Source organism: Lissotriton helveticus, chromosome 1_1 (genome assembly GCF_964261635.1).
Source record: "Lissotriton helveticus chromosome 1_1, aLisHel1.1, whole genome shotgun sequence".
Lineage (NCBI taxonomy): Eukaryota > Metazoa > Chordata > Amphibia > Caudata > Salamandridae > Lissotriton > Lissotriton helveticus.
The window spans coordinates 782,137,229-782,151,539 of NC_136057.1; the positions used below are offsets into that span (position 1 = coordinate 782,137,229).

Below are 14,311 nucleotides of genomic sequence, written 5' to 3' on the forward strand. Positions count from 1 at the left end.
GGACCCTGGTAACTTATCTTAAAACCCTCCTTAAAACCCCAAAAGAGTTTTGAAGTGGATTCCGCATCAGGATCCCCTTCCAACCACTGTGTCATGACCGATACCTTAATTGGCATATGAGCCCTTTGGAATAAACTGTGGAAATGCTCCCCTACCTCTTGGTGATTTCCCTTGCTCCCTGAACCTCTGGTTGGCAAAACACTGTATGATGGCATGTTTCCCACCGCACTGCGAACATTCGTGCTTTAACCTGCAAAATTGCCGGATGCATGAACCTCGATTAAAGTTCCAGCAAGCTCCTGTAACTGGCAGTTGTCCTCTACCCAACCCAATCCACCCCCCCCCCCAAATTCGGCTGGGTGAGGCAGAAAGGGCCGATAAGTAATCGGGAACCTGCTTGCAGTATGAGTCATCATGGGCGGTTGAGTCGAGGACATCCACTGGAGCCACAGTTCCTGATCAACCCCCCCAAGGCTTATCATGAAAATGACTTACTCTAGGCCTGAATTCTTTGTCATAGTTGAGCCTAGAAAACCCTCGAAATGTAATTGAGCTTTGCGTATAATATCCATGTACTTAAACATGGCCACAGCCCTGTCCTGGTGTTTTTCACAATAGACGCTTGCATACATTAAAAATGCCAGTTTTTGATATTTTTAGGAACCCTGGGATGCCTCGAAAGCTCCCACTCCTCTTCTTTGGACCCCTCCTTCGCTTGAATGTCCCTATTACGGAGCTTGAAAACGTCAACAAACTCGTGATCCCAGATTCTCCTCTTTGTTTTCTCAGCCAAATGTGTCCCCAGGGGCATAGACAGACCTATGTAAGGTAATTTCTTATGTATGAGGTGAATGGCACCCGAATCTTGCCCTGATGAGGATTTTGACCCATCCAAAACCTGTTTATCAGTAATTGTCCCCTTACTCGATTCCACAGCACCTGAACCCACTCTCAACTGTACTGCAGACTTTTCCCCATCTCGCCCGCCACCAAACCCGAAACTTCATTCACTGAGTCATCGCCCACCTCCACTGAACGTCACCCTGTTTTTGCCCGTCAAAGGTTGCGGCCAAGAAGACCACCACTGAGGCCTACCTGATGTCAACTGAGTAGCCCGCTTCTGGAACTCCTTTGGATCATCCTGCCGTTGCTGACCATGAAGCCGTTCCTGCTCCGCTGTCTTGTCCGCTTGTGACCTCTGTAAACTACTACCAACAAAAGTTGACCCCAACCCCTTTTGTGACAACACTTGTTCTTGACCCATAGCTCTGGAATCCAAATTCACATTATCAAAATGAACACCTTCAATTATATTTTCAGCCACTAACCCATGACCAGCATATTCAACAGGTATATCCAAATCTGTATTACTACCACTCGGCATTTCCCCGTCTCCCACCCCACATCATAACAATCCCAATTGGTCACAGCAAAATCCGCATTTCATCCGCTCTGAGTATCAACCCCCTTACTAAAAGCCGCACCCTGCTTCGCCGTCTTGAACTTGGAAGCAGCCGCCGCCAACTACTTGACCTTTTGTGATGAAGACTTCCAGCCGCTCGTGCCAGAAGACGCTACCCACTTACCACCAATCCGGACTTGCGTTGAACTGCCTGCTGCAGGAGATGAAGGAGTGGCATGATCCAACCAAACCCATTGCCCTCGACGTGGCCCTAAGGCAGAGTCAAAAGAAATCTGTGAGAAACAGGGAGGAGAACGAGATTCCGGAAAAATGGCTTCCAAGCCTGAAGAATAACCAGCAGGTTCTAAACGTGAAGTAGGGTATAAATTGTGAGACAGTAAATCAACGTCATCCAAATCCTGATCCTCCTCACCCACTGCTGACTCTGTTAAATCAAAAGATGAGGTGGTCATATTGTCTTGTGAATATAAATTGACATTTTTCCCAGGCGGGCCCCTAGGGGCCAGAGACAAAAACACCTCGGAACCTGCTCCTTCCCCTACCGGACCCAGTACTTGAGCACCGTTATCGTTCGGGATATTGAAAAAAACACCTGACAAAAGTTGCGCCCCATCACAGTCTTCACCACTGTCACTGGAGTAATCCACCAATACAGCAGATTGTCCCTCAATAAGCACAGGAGGCGCAATATTAATAGAAGACATTCCTTCAAAATTAGCATTATGTTTAAGCACCTTGTCACTGCTGTGCCCTCTCTTGGCTGCCAAAGTAGATGCCGGCAAAACAAAATTGTCATTCACCCCATTGGCATCACCAAATCCCCTCCCCCTGCTTGACAGGATACTTGCTGAAGTAAGGGTCCTAGAGGAGGTATCACCCCTGCCCTGTGCTCTCCTCCTCTTTAACTGCCGCTGACTCTGCCATCCTGAAGCAAGCTACGAAACTTGACAGAAAATAGGTGTGAAAAGGAAAGGCCATGTCACAAAAAACGACTGCCTTCCACTCTCCTCAACTAAATGGCCGTTTCCCTCAACCGCCACCGCCCGCTAAGCCTAACGCTACTGAGCCCCTCCCACCACCTGACAGGGAACCCTTGCATGCTATGTGGATTGTTCCACCGTGTGAAAATCCCCAGGGGGACATAGGCTCGTGCCGCAACCCCCTTGGTCCCCAGTAGATAGTTAAGCACAATGCCATCGAGAGTGAATGGGAAGTTGAGGTTACCCTAACTAAGCAAAAGAAAATATTGAAATAGCAGATGTATAATTTATGGTTCACTCAGTTGGCATCAATACATTTTTTCGTTTTCTTTGCTTTTCCAACTAGACTCAGTGGTTGTCCATGCGCATGCTGGCACCCCAGACATACTTTGAATGCCTGGTTCTCTTTGGCTAACAGCATTTTCTGCAGATTTATTGTAACCTGTGTTTTTCGTAGTAGGGAGAGTGTGCCACGTGTTTATCTTGCTCAAAATGTTCATATATAGTACATTAAGCTCCAAAATTCCATTATGAAATACATGTTTTGAAATTAAAATGTAAGTAAAATTGATTCCGACATAGAATGAAAGATGCGCGCTAATTATACATACCTACTTTTAACGCACAGGAAATATGCTCTTCCTGAAGAATAACAGACAGTCCATGTCAACAGATTTTGCGTTTCAGGAAGTGTCAATGACTGAGCAAAGATTTAGGGAAAACAATTAGCATTGCCATGCCTCAGCATTCTGAGGTTATGATAGACTGCTGCTCGGTTTTGTTTGCTCTCGTTTAACTGATAAAGAAAGGAAGCGGTTTCCTTTAAAGTGCTGCCTCATCTCTTCTTCAACTGAAATGTAGCTGGACTTAGGAAGTACACTAAAGAACCACTTCTTCTTTCTCTCAGCTGCCTTAAAATACATTGTATTGTGCGCAAAGACATGCCACGCGTCGTTCACCAAAGACATGTGCAGCTGTGTGCTTCTTCACCATACTTTCCAGTGAGCAGACTCTGACCGGGCCACAGAGAGTATGAGTGGTCGCCATCTTGTAGAGGTGATAACACTGATTAAGATCCAATCAGTGCAGGTATGTACCTAGACTGCAAACCATTATTTTGGGGTCTAAATTCAGCGTAGGAAATTTGCCAAATTTAAATGTGTAGAATCAAGACAAATTCCTTCATTGTCCTTTCCAAGACATCGCATAATAGTGTTGTAAAATATTCGGACCTTAATGTTGCTGGTTCACACAGTCGTATTTTTTTCACAAATATGCACATTTCGACAAATGTAAATAGGTATGTGCTGGTAATGGTTTATACTGTTCCTTTAAATTGATGGATTTATGTTCATCGCATTTTGCGTACTTTATTTGAAAGTGCTTAGGAGCAGATTTACAAGCCCCTTACGCCTCATTTACGCCACCGTTACGTCACTTTTGTGATGCAGCGGCGGCGCAAATCGTGCTCCATGGTGCAGGGGTACTTACAACGTGACGCATCTGGGAGATGCGTCACGTTGTAATGCCCTGCGCCACATGTAGGCGTTCCTGTGCAGGGGGGGGAGGGGCGTTCCGGCGCAGGAACGCCTCCTAAAAGAGGCTGAGTGAAATCTACAAGATTTCACTCAGTCACTTTTAGGCTCATGCTGCGTCAAAACCCTGCGCCTGCATGAAGCAGGCATAAGGATTGACGCGGCATTAACTAGATAGGGCCCCCAGAGCATTGCTGGAGCTGCGTCGCGCTTGCGACTCAACTCCAGCAATGCGTCACTTTTACGGCACAGATGCGTCACGCATATGTGCCATTTTTGCACCATGGTACGCCGCATTGTAAATGCGGCGCAACCATGATGGCGGAGCTGTGGCGCATAATAACTGGCGCATCTCTGCTGATTTGCAGGGATGCGCCAGTTATTGTAAATATGCCCCATAGTTTGTGATTTGCTAGGTATTACTATGTCGAGTTATATATGGAACAATTTATTGTTAATACGTGCAATCCCAAATCAAATTAATAGTTATTTCGTTCGCTTTTGTGTTGAGCAATCAACGGTTAGTGTATGTCATGCATAGGAAGGGAAATTGATTTTTGTTTCATAGCTGAAATATTTTTTACAGTCTGATATGCACCTCAACGATCAATTTAGCATTTCCATTTCTAACATGCAAACGTTTTTAGGGACACTACATGAGGGAAACTCGAATGTAGTAAAGAAAAACTGCGGCATGAAAACCAATCTGAGTGCAAATCCTATTTCTCACAAACAAGAGTTTCAGTTTGTGCCTGATATGGAATTACACTGCGTCTGCAAATTGCACACACCATGGATTCTAACCTGCATGTTCCATCGACTGCTAAATCGTAACGAAAATATTGTCGGCAACTATCACAAAAAAAAGCTTGTAGCTCTCACAGTGGAGAGCAATCTGCAAATTATGCAGTTGGTAGTATCCAAATTCTGTGCAATCTGTATTTACCGAGGGCGCAGTTATCATCTAAGATTTCACCCTGAGTATAACTGACCTGACATTTTACTGTAGGTCTCATAGGCACAGAGAATGACAGAGAAACCCTTCTCACCACTCTCAATGTGCCTGTTGAGTGTCTGCTTTGCAAATTCATAAACTCACAACTGAACAAGGTATCGCAACATTTTCTTCATGTTTTGCGGGTTTGAGTCTCATTTTTACGACTGAAGTCATCACAAATATTTTTTTAATTGCTTATCATTTCCTGGTCAGCACAATGCATCTCTCTTTTTGAAAGTATGTTAAAATGTTGCACGTTTTGGACGTTAAATGTAAAACTGAACAATTCCACATCTCAGTATCTTAGCAAAGCATGATTTATTCATCAGGACATATAACTCTTTCTTATGGTTTGCACATGATATAAAGCAAGTTATCTCAAAACTAAAATGAAAATGCATGTTTATATCCCCATTTTGACCGCTGTGCTGTTATCCACATAGCGAATTTCTATAATTCGTAGAAACCTGGAAATAAAGTTAGCTTTGTTAACTATATGTTGCAAAGAATGAAGTTGAATCATCTGTAATGGTGAAACTGCTAACCGATAAAAAGAAATATTTGAAATACATGATAGTATAGTGTGATTAAGTAATGAGCTGGATCAAGACGTTTTATGTTGCCTGCATGCCCATTGGTTACTTTTTCTTGATTATGTTGGTTTCTGAGATGCATGTTCCCGTGGGAAGGATACGGATGCCTGTTTTTGATGTTCTTGGCAGGCGCCTGGGCAGTATGATGAGAGGGGACTATTACAAGCATTGAACTACCAGGTTTCACCTTCATTTTTTTCTCCTTACACCTTCCCTCTCCTCCATGCTATATATTTGACAGGTTCTGTTTTAGCATGGGGAGCTGATGGAAGAGCCAAGGGTGCAGATTCAGCACCCAGCTTGGTGGAATCCCTGGTACCATCTCTCAGTTGGGTGACTGGGGGTTAAAGGTATATATTTCATCCCTAAGTTTCGCCAATGGGTTGGTTGGACGGGTTTTGAGGTTTTAGTGTGGTGCAGAGAGCTTTCAAGATATGAGACAGCAATGGACTTTTAAACATACATTCATTTTCACCTTTTTCCAGTTTTTCAACAACACCTTAGAAAAACTATCTTCAGAATCAGAGTATCTCAATACTCATCTATATTCATTTACTTCTCGGAAATAGCATAAAATGTTGCGGTATAAGAAGCTGTCATAGACTATTATTCTGAAAATAGTTTACTGCTCGATAGTGAAAGATGGCCATGCAAAAGTGTTGTGCTCGTCTTGAATTCACAGTCCGATGCATTTATTGCCCACTTTTCACCTTCTTCTAATTTTGAGTGCCCGGAGGGTTCCTTTGATCTGCTGCAAGACCTACTTCCTCTTCGAATCCCGCAGGTGTTGACAACAATGAGGGTGAACATAGCTTGCTGAGTAGTTGGAATATAAAGGGAGCAACGGGTTTTGAGGCAATAATGAAAATAAATATATTTAATAAGTTCAGGGTCCACGCCCATCTATCTTCTTGGATCTGTGTTCTATTGATGCAGCCGAAGGGTGTTTCCACTTGATTTATGACAGTCGCGTTTGGCTGTCTTTCACATGCGACATAGTTTGTGTATGTTCGAGAGAGATTAATCAAGACATAGGCCCTTATATAGAGATTTAGAGACTGAATAATCAACCAAACAAAAAACAAGAAGATATCCTGTTCACCCATTCACAAGTTAGATAGGCAAAACTGCGTTAGTAATATGGCAGACAGGGCACCCACCATGATTGTGACAGCGTATCCCATCTGCTGAACTCTTTAGGGGCCAGAACTAATTGTCGGAACTTCAGTGCTGAGTCCCAGCAGACTCAATTAATAGTTAGTCGGAATAAGGCGCAGATTAAAAAAACACATTTGCTGCACATTTATTTGGTTCAAAGTATCACTATCTAGGTGGTAGCCTGAAGTCATTATGGGCAGATCATTAATTCCAATTTGTCTGGAAAAAAGGTACGGAGTCCAACAGAAAATGAGTTCAACTGGAGCCCCTTTTGTCAGTGTTATTCCACCTGGATATTTTGTCTACTTTAAGCATGCACATTCTCTGGTAAAAGAATACAGAAAAATATCTGGAAATATGTACATTAAGTATGATTATCAAAAACTTCTGGTACCACCTAGTAACAGTTTATGGGGGGGCGGGTGATAACAGTTTTTTTTTAGCAGAGTGGGCCACTCTTAAGTAGGATCTTTGTATTAAATATTTCTATCATGGTACCTTTAGAGGTGTCAAGTCCATCTCCTATGGAGCACCTGGCCTAGCCCAGTAATGCAGGGTTGTTAGAAAGACAAACGGTTTGGCCTGTTCACCCAGTTATTTGGTGCTGAATGGAACTGGTAATAACTGACTCTGACTGTGTCCTGGGCTCTGCTAGTCAGGCCCAGGGCCGGTGCTATGTTAAACGGAAACACATACATTGAGGTACACTTATAATTGGCATGACCTACCCTATAAGTCTTTAGTACAGAATAGGCCCAGGGCATGAAAATTACTTATAAGTCCCTGTTATATAATAGGTCATGGCAGTTAAGAGGCCAGCACATTTGTTGCACTTGCATGTGTACACTGCAGATAGTTTTAGGTCATTTTAAAAGCAGCCCTGTGTTGCAGCATTGCTTTTAAAAGTACAATTAATTGCAAACTCAACTTTTGTGTTATGGACACCTTGAAAGTGACAATCTACCTTATTTGTACTTTGTGGGTAATCCCAAGGTCTCCCCTAGGTGTTACAGCAGTGGAGTGGTCATGTAACTATAAGCAGGGTCCCTATCAAAGAGGTTTTATAAAGTGAAAGCTGCCCATTTGATTTTTCCCCATTTCAGGAAATTCAATACAAATTCAACATTGGTGTTGTGGGCTCTGAAATAAAAAGCAACATCGGTTTTGCATATTAGGAACCCCCCAGGACTCCCCTAAGTTTTCCATGGGTGGGGGTGTAATTATGAACAGGGGATTTATAAAAAAGCTTTTATAAACCTTGGTGAGGAAGAAATTGAACATTTAATTTTTTCCCCTTGAAAATAGTTGGCCTCATAGGCGAACATGGCAATATGTTACAGATGTATATCTATTGCTGGGAGACTGTAAAAGAAATAGCATTCAAAGACTGAACAGAATGGTATTGATAAATCCATTAACTTGGTATGTTGCATTTATCATAACTTGTACAAACAAGCATTTACAATGCAATATGTCTCGGGTTAATTACGTTTGAGCTAATGGCATTGCTAAATATTGCAACACCAACTGCAACAAAAGTCTATAAATTGTAGGCCAAAAAAGTTTGTATTTATTTTTGTAGCAATGGTGGCATGCTGCGCTTTAGATGAATATGTTTAAAAGTAAAGTATGCCATACTGCGATTGCTACAATAGTTAATTGTGGATGCGTTAAGGATTGATGTGTGCACTGATGGCTGGTGGTGTGTGTGCCTGTAGAAATTGTGTACTGATGGCTGGTGGTGTGTGTGCCTGGTGTAAGTGTACACTGCCGGCTGGTGGTGTGTGTGTCTGGTGGAAGCGTGCACTGACGGCTGGTGGTGTGTGTGCCTGGTGAAAGTGTGCACTGATGGCTGGTGGTGTGTGTATGATGAAAGTGTGCACTGACAGCTGGTGGTGTGTGTGTGCCTGGTGAAAGCATGCACTGACGTCTGATGGTGTGTGCCTGGTGGAAGCGTGCACTGACAGCTGGTGGTGTTTGGGGCTGGTAAAAGCGTGCACTGCTGGCTGGTGGTGTGTGTGTCTGGTGGAAGCGTGCACTGATGGCTGGTGCTGTGTGTGCCTGGTGAAAGCGTGCACTGACGGCTGGTGGTGTGTGTCTGATGAAAGCGTGCACTGACAGCTGGTGGTGTGTGTGTGCCTGGTGGAAGCATGCACTGACGGCTGGTGGGGTGTGGGCCTGGTAAAAGTGTGCACTGATGGCTGGTGGTGTTTGTGCACGGGTAAAGCGTGCACTGACGACTGATGGTGTCTGTGCCTGGTGAAAGTGTGCACTGACGGTGTGGTTGTGTGTGTGGTTGTGTGTACTTTCTTTACTTAAATAGCTATCTTGAAAAACAAGATGCTCCTTAAAACAGCATACATGAAATACAAGGGTGCTTAACTTGGCAAAACAAACAAGCATGGGAAGTGAGGACAGCGCACATTTAAGAAATTAATCCACTCACAGAACCATAGTCCACAAACTTCTGAAGATGCATTTGACGGTGTGACCTTAAACTACAAGACTGTTCGATTACAGCGTGTTAAAAAATTATTATTTGACTCGGAAGTCACAGAGCCCGCTTATTTACCACTATTTATTAATGTAGTTGGCTACGATATGGTGCGCGCCTCATACCACGTCACTGTCACACCGCTTTCCACAGAGGCAAACATACACTATATGAAAACAAGTCACATGAAACATACCTACATATTAGTGACCTCAATTTTTTTCCTGCACTTTTTACGGTTCACCCACAATGTTCCAACGAAGACCTTTACAACATTTTAGTGGGGTTGAAACATAGATGAATCTCAGTTTTTGGTGTGGATTAAAATACCTATTGTAGAGTGTACGATGTTTAACCCTGAAAAATTGGCCCTGACTAAAATCAAATACTCCAGACAAAAACTGTTTCATTGAGGGTTGTTCTATTTCACTTCCAATCACTCTTTTCGCAACTCATGTTCAGTGCACTGTTTCACATTTTGGAGCATCTTTCCATGACTTAGATATCATTTTCTTCAGTAATGGCAGTAATGGCATTCGAACACATGATTGTGAGTTTCAATATATTCTTTTGAATAGGTTTCGTTTTGGGAATATATTCATGAATTTCCCTTGCAAGATGGAAGTTTTGTATTGAATGATTGCATACGAACCATTGTTTTGTTTTTATTTTTTTGTTGTGGTTGGCAGCAGAGATGATATAATGGGTACTATTGTTGGATTCCTCCCTCCCTCCTCCTTCCTCGAGACGAACGGATTTCTCGACCCCTCACAGTCCGGCTTCCGAGCCAACCACAGCACCGAGACCGCCCTCATCGCAGTCACCGACGACATCAGATCCCTGCTCGAAAATGGGGAAACAGCTGCCTTCATCCTCCTGGACCTCTCTGCAGCGTTCAACACTGTCTGCCACCGCACCCTAATACAACGCCTCAGCATTATCGGAATCCAAGAGAAGGCACTGGAGTGGATCATCTCGTTCCTCGCCGGAAGAACCCAGGGAGTCCGCCTCCCCCCGTTCAGATCCGCGGCCACCGAAGTCATCTGCGGTGTACCACAAGGATCCTCACTCAGCCCCACCCTCTTCAAAGTCTATATGAGCCCCCTCGCAGCCATCGCACGCCAACACAACCTGAACATCATCTCCTATGCCGACGACACCCAGCTGATCCTCTCCCTCACCAACGACCCCGCCACCGCCAGAGCCAACCTCCAAGAAGGAATGAAAGACGTCGCAGAGTGGATGAAGACCAGTCGCCTGAAACTGAACTCAGACAAGATGGAAGTCCTCATCCTGGGATCATCCCCCTCCGCCTGGGATGACTCCTGGTGGCCCCCCGCCCTGGGCACCACCCCCAAACCAACGGACCACGCACGAAACCTGGGCTTCATCCTGGACTCCTCCTTCTCAATTACCAGACAAGTCAACGCCGTCTCGTCATCCTGCTTCAACACCCTGCGCATGCTCCGTAAGATCTTCCGATGGATCCCCACCGAAACCAGGAAGACGGTCACCCAGGCACTCGTCACCAGCCGACTGGACGACGGGAACACCCTCTTACCGGGAACCACTGCCAAACTACAGAAAAGACTCCAGCGCATACAGAACGCCTCCGCACGACTCATCCTGGACATACCCCGCCACAACCACTTCTCCGTCCACCTGAGAGACCTGCACTGGCTCCCCATCAGCAAGAGGATCATGTTCAGTCTCCTCACCCACGCACACAAGGCTCTCCACGACCTGGGCCCCAAGTACCTCAACAACCGCCTCATCTTCTACACGCCCACCCGCCAGCTGCGTTCGACCAGCCTCGCCCTCGCCACCGTACCACGCATTCGCAGAGCCACTGCCGGAGGAAGATCCTTCTCCTACCTGGCGGCCAAGACATGGAACTCCCTCCCCATCCACCTACGACTGACCCAGGACCATCTCTCCTTCAGGAAGCAACTCAAGACCTGGCTTTTTGAGCAGTAAAGGACCCTTCCCCCCAGCGCCTTGAGACCCTCCCGGGTGAGTAGCACACTATATAAATTTGATTGATTGATTGATTGATGATGGTGCAGGGTAGCCACAGTAGAGGCTGGGCAGGTATAGTGGGTATTAGTACGACAGTGAAGGGCAGGTCTACTATGGTGGTTGGCAGGCATTGGTAGGAAATGCTTGTGATCCCAAGAAAAGTCTCACCTCTTAGACACTGAGAATGAATGAATGAATGAATAACCCTAGATGCCAGGGCCTAGCCACAAGTTCCCCCTGTGTATACTGGTGAGTTGCAGGCTGGTTGGTAATTGGCAAGGTTGGTATCATAAATGACAACTGCAGTAGTAAGGCTGGCACTGTGGGGACGTGGATGGCACGCTGCAGATCCCTTCTCTGCCACCACCAACTTTGTGCCCTCAGAGCCCTTGCAAGCCTTCATTATCAGTGTCCTTCTTTTCAGATCTCGCCTCACCTGCTATGATATGTTTCACAGTTGGCACACTAGATAGACAGCATGTTGGTCAATGCTGCTTCGAGGCGCTGGGTGCCTCATGATGATGTCAGCTAGTGGAGTTGCTGAGTTGTTGTAAAGTGCAAAGCGCTGCTTATTCTCACTGCTTTGTGCAGTTATCACAGAACAGAGCGAAAGCAGTATGCGGCCCAGGCAAGCTGGTTATTCATAGTAAAGTTTGAGGAATTTAGCAATGAGTCAGAGGCAAACAACGGGAGATACAAATATATTTTTGCAAGACGTAACCTCTCTCACAATTTCTATGAAGGGGTCTGGGAGGCCCAGGCACAATTAGAACAAGCCAACGCGAAAGCGATCTTATTGTAAAAAAAAAAGTGCCACTTCAAGCGTTCGCGATCCTATTGTAAAAAAAAAACGCCCACGAAGCATATGTCTTCAAATTATCGCGGCCGCGTCTGGCTGCGATAATTGAAGACATATGGCCTTTGGTGCGCGTAACAGACACCAATAGGCCATGGGCGGAGCTACGCGACCGCCCATGGCCTATTGCGTGTTCTGTTAAAAAACTACACGCACGTAAAGGCCAATGAAAATGGACCATAGAAAATTAACACGCACGAGCGCTGTCATTGTCTAGGTCCATTTTCAAAACCCCGAGAAAAGGACTCTGGCTGCGCGAACATTTCTGCGGAGTGTACGATAGTCTGAGACCTAAATAGAAGTTATAAGACTTTTATTTCTGTAAGCCAAAATACAGCCTCTAGCACTATTCCCTGATTGGTCAGTCCTGGGGGCATTAGCCAGATTGCCTTGATTAGGTGTTTCCTGGCCTGGCCAGGCAGAAGCTATCTAATGGAGAGAGCTCCGTGGGGCCCAGGAATGTCAGAGCAGGGGGGTGGGGCCATTAAGCATCAGCTTTAAAGGAAGAACAGGCCAAGCATGCCTGTCAGCCAGGGCCACCCCCTCTGCCTGCAAGATGGGAGGCCTAAAGAAGAAATTCACAGATGTGAATGAAGAGAGTTTATGGGAATAAGTCATACTCTGAATTTGTTTTAGCTAGCTCTTGCTGCTCTGCTGAAATTTCAGCCATGATGGATTTTGAGAGAATAGTTTGTTCTGGGAGAAGACTATGCCACGCTTTGGAGGAAGTTGTCATGTTTTAGGTAATGCCCTGCACCTCATTGGAAAGGGGGCAACCCTGCTTGTCATCAGATAACATTGTATAAATATGTGGGAGGTGCGGAGTAAGCCTGGGTGGTGAACTCCACTCAGTTTGAGGACTTTGCTGAGTTTTTCGCAATTAACATTCCACAGAGCTTGTGAGGTTCCCAAAAACTCAACTCTGTGGAGCAGAGTTCTTTCCTCCCTCCCGCTCACCAACGGTAAGTTGGTGAATGCGAGTGATGAAAATCCAATGCTAGACCACTTCCTTACCTGTGACATTACTCAATGTGTTGGTCGCAGATGGTCGCTACCGTTCTCTTTGAGAAACTTTCCGTTCGTGTTGAGGAAGTTGACACTCGAGTAGATCTTCTACTTGAGTGGCAGAAAGAAGCAGCGCCCTCTGGCACTGTGCAAGGTGCCATTTGCGCTGATTTTACAGTGCGGGACAAACACTAGGCACTGAAAATAAGTGCGATCAGCGCAAGGTAACCCACTCCTTCGCTCGCGGATCTCCACATAGCTTGGCGGAGTTTTGTCGGCCAACTCCGCCCAGGCTTATTGGAAAGCCTCTCAGTTCTGCTGCCAGAAACTACAAGAAGATGGAGGATTGTCCTACTGGAATACTGATCTGCACCCAACAGCCTGCCTGGTGAGGACTGCACCTGCTGTACTATCCTGGAATACAGCTATGAAGACTTTGCCTTGCTTCAAGAAGGAGTAAGGAGTGAAATTCCTGCAGCTACAGATTAAAAGTGCTTAATTGACCTTTGTCCAGCCAGAGTCCTGGAGTACGACCAGTGGAGTTTTAAGGCGTTGACCAAGTGGATTGTGGGAAGTGAAGTCCAGGCCTGCCAAAGACCAGTAGGAGAATCCAGACCCTTGGATATGAGTTTTGGATGCTTGGCACCCACTAGGAGACCTTCTGGAAGGACCTCCCGAAGTTTGGTAAACCTTTTTTGGAAAAAGCTCCAAAAGGTGACTGACTTAACCGTGAGGGCCAAGCAGGCCACCTTCAAACGTGACCAAACCCGGATTCCATGTTCGTCTGCCTGAAGAGCTCCGGAGGCCTGACTTCTAGACTTTGACCGGAAACTCCCTTAAAGTCAAGCGTGCAAACCCTCACCAAATCCAGAGTGGTGGTGAGCAGCGAGGGTCCTCGGCACAAAAGCTCCAGAAAAGTTTCTAGGTCCAAAGGTAAAATTTCGACCAAGGCCTACAGCATGGGGTATCCAAACAGCGTTCTATCACGGTCAGCCTCAAACTTCTACTTTGTTCCTAGCAAGCTCGACCAGATGTCCAGAAGTGACGCTATTGGGTTGTAAGCACTAGAAAGTGTTTGTTCCTTAACAGTTCACATCTCCAAGTTCCCTACTTTCAAGCTTGATGGTTTTGGTGTCATTGTAAAGATAAAAATATTTCCTCTTTTCATAAATTAGTGTGACATTTTTATTGGGATTTGTGTCTTACTTATTTACTTTTTTGGTGTTTTTAAATGCTTTACATGACTGTCTC

The 14,311-nt window shown here is 45.4% G+C and overlaps 1 protein-coding gene across 2 annotated transcripts in view; it reads left to right on the forward strand.

The window, feature by feature from the left end:
* Positions 1-3,330: 3,330 nt before the first annotated feature.
* TFEC (transcription factor EC) overlaps positions 3,331-14,311 on the forward strand; it is a 327,748-nt gene continuing 316,767 nt past the window's right edge. For both annotated transcript variants that reach the window (XM_078674359.1, XM_078674360.1), the window contains exon 1: positions 3,331-3,492. In XM_078674359.1, the coding sequence (XP_078530485.1) occupies positions 3,436-3,492 (57 nt within the window). In that variant the 5' untranslated portion in view covers positions 3,331-3,435. The remainder of the gene's footprint in view (positions 3,493-14,311) is intronic.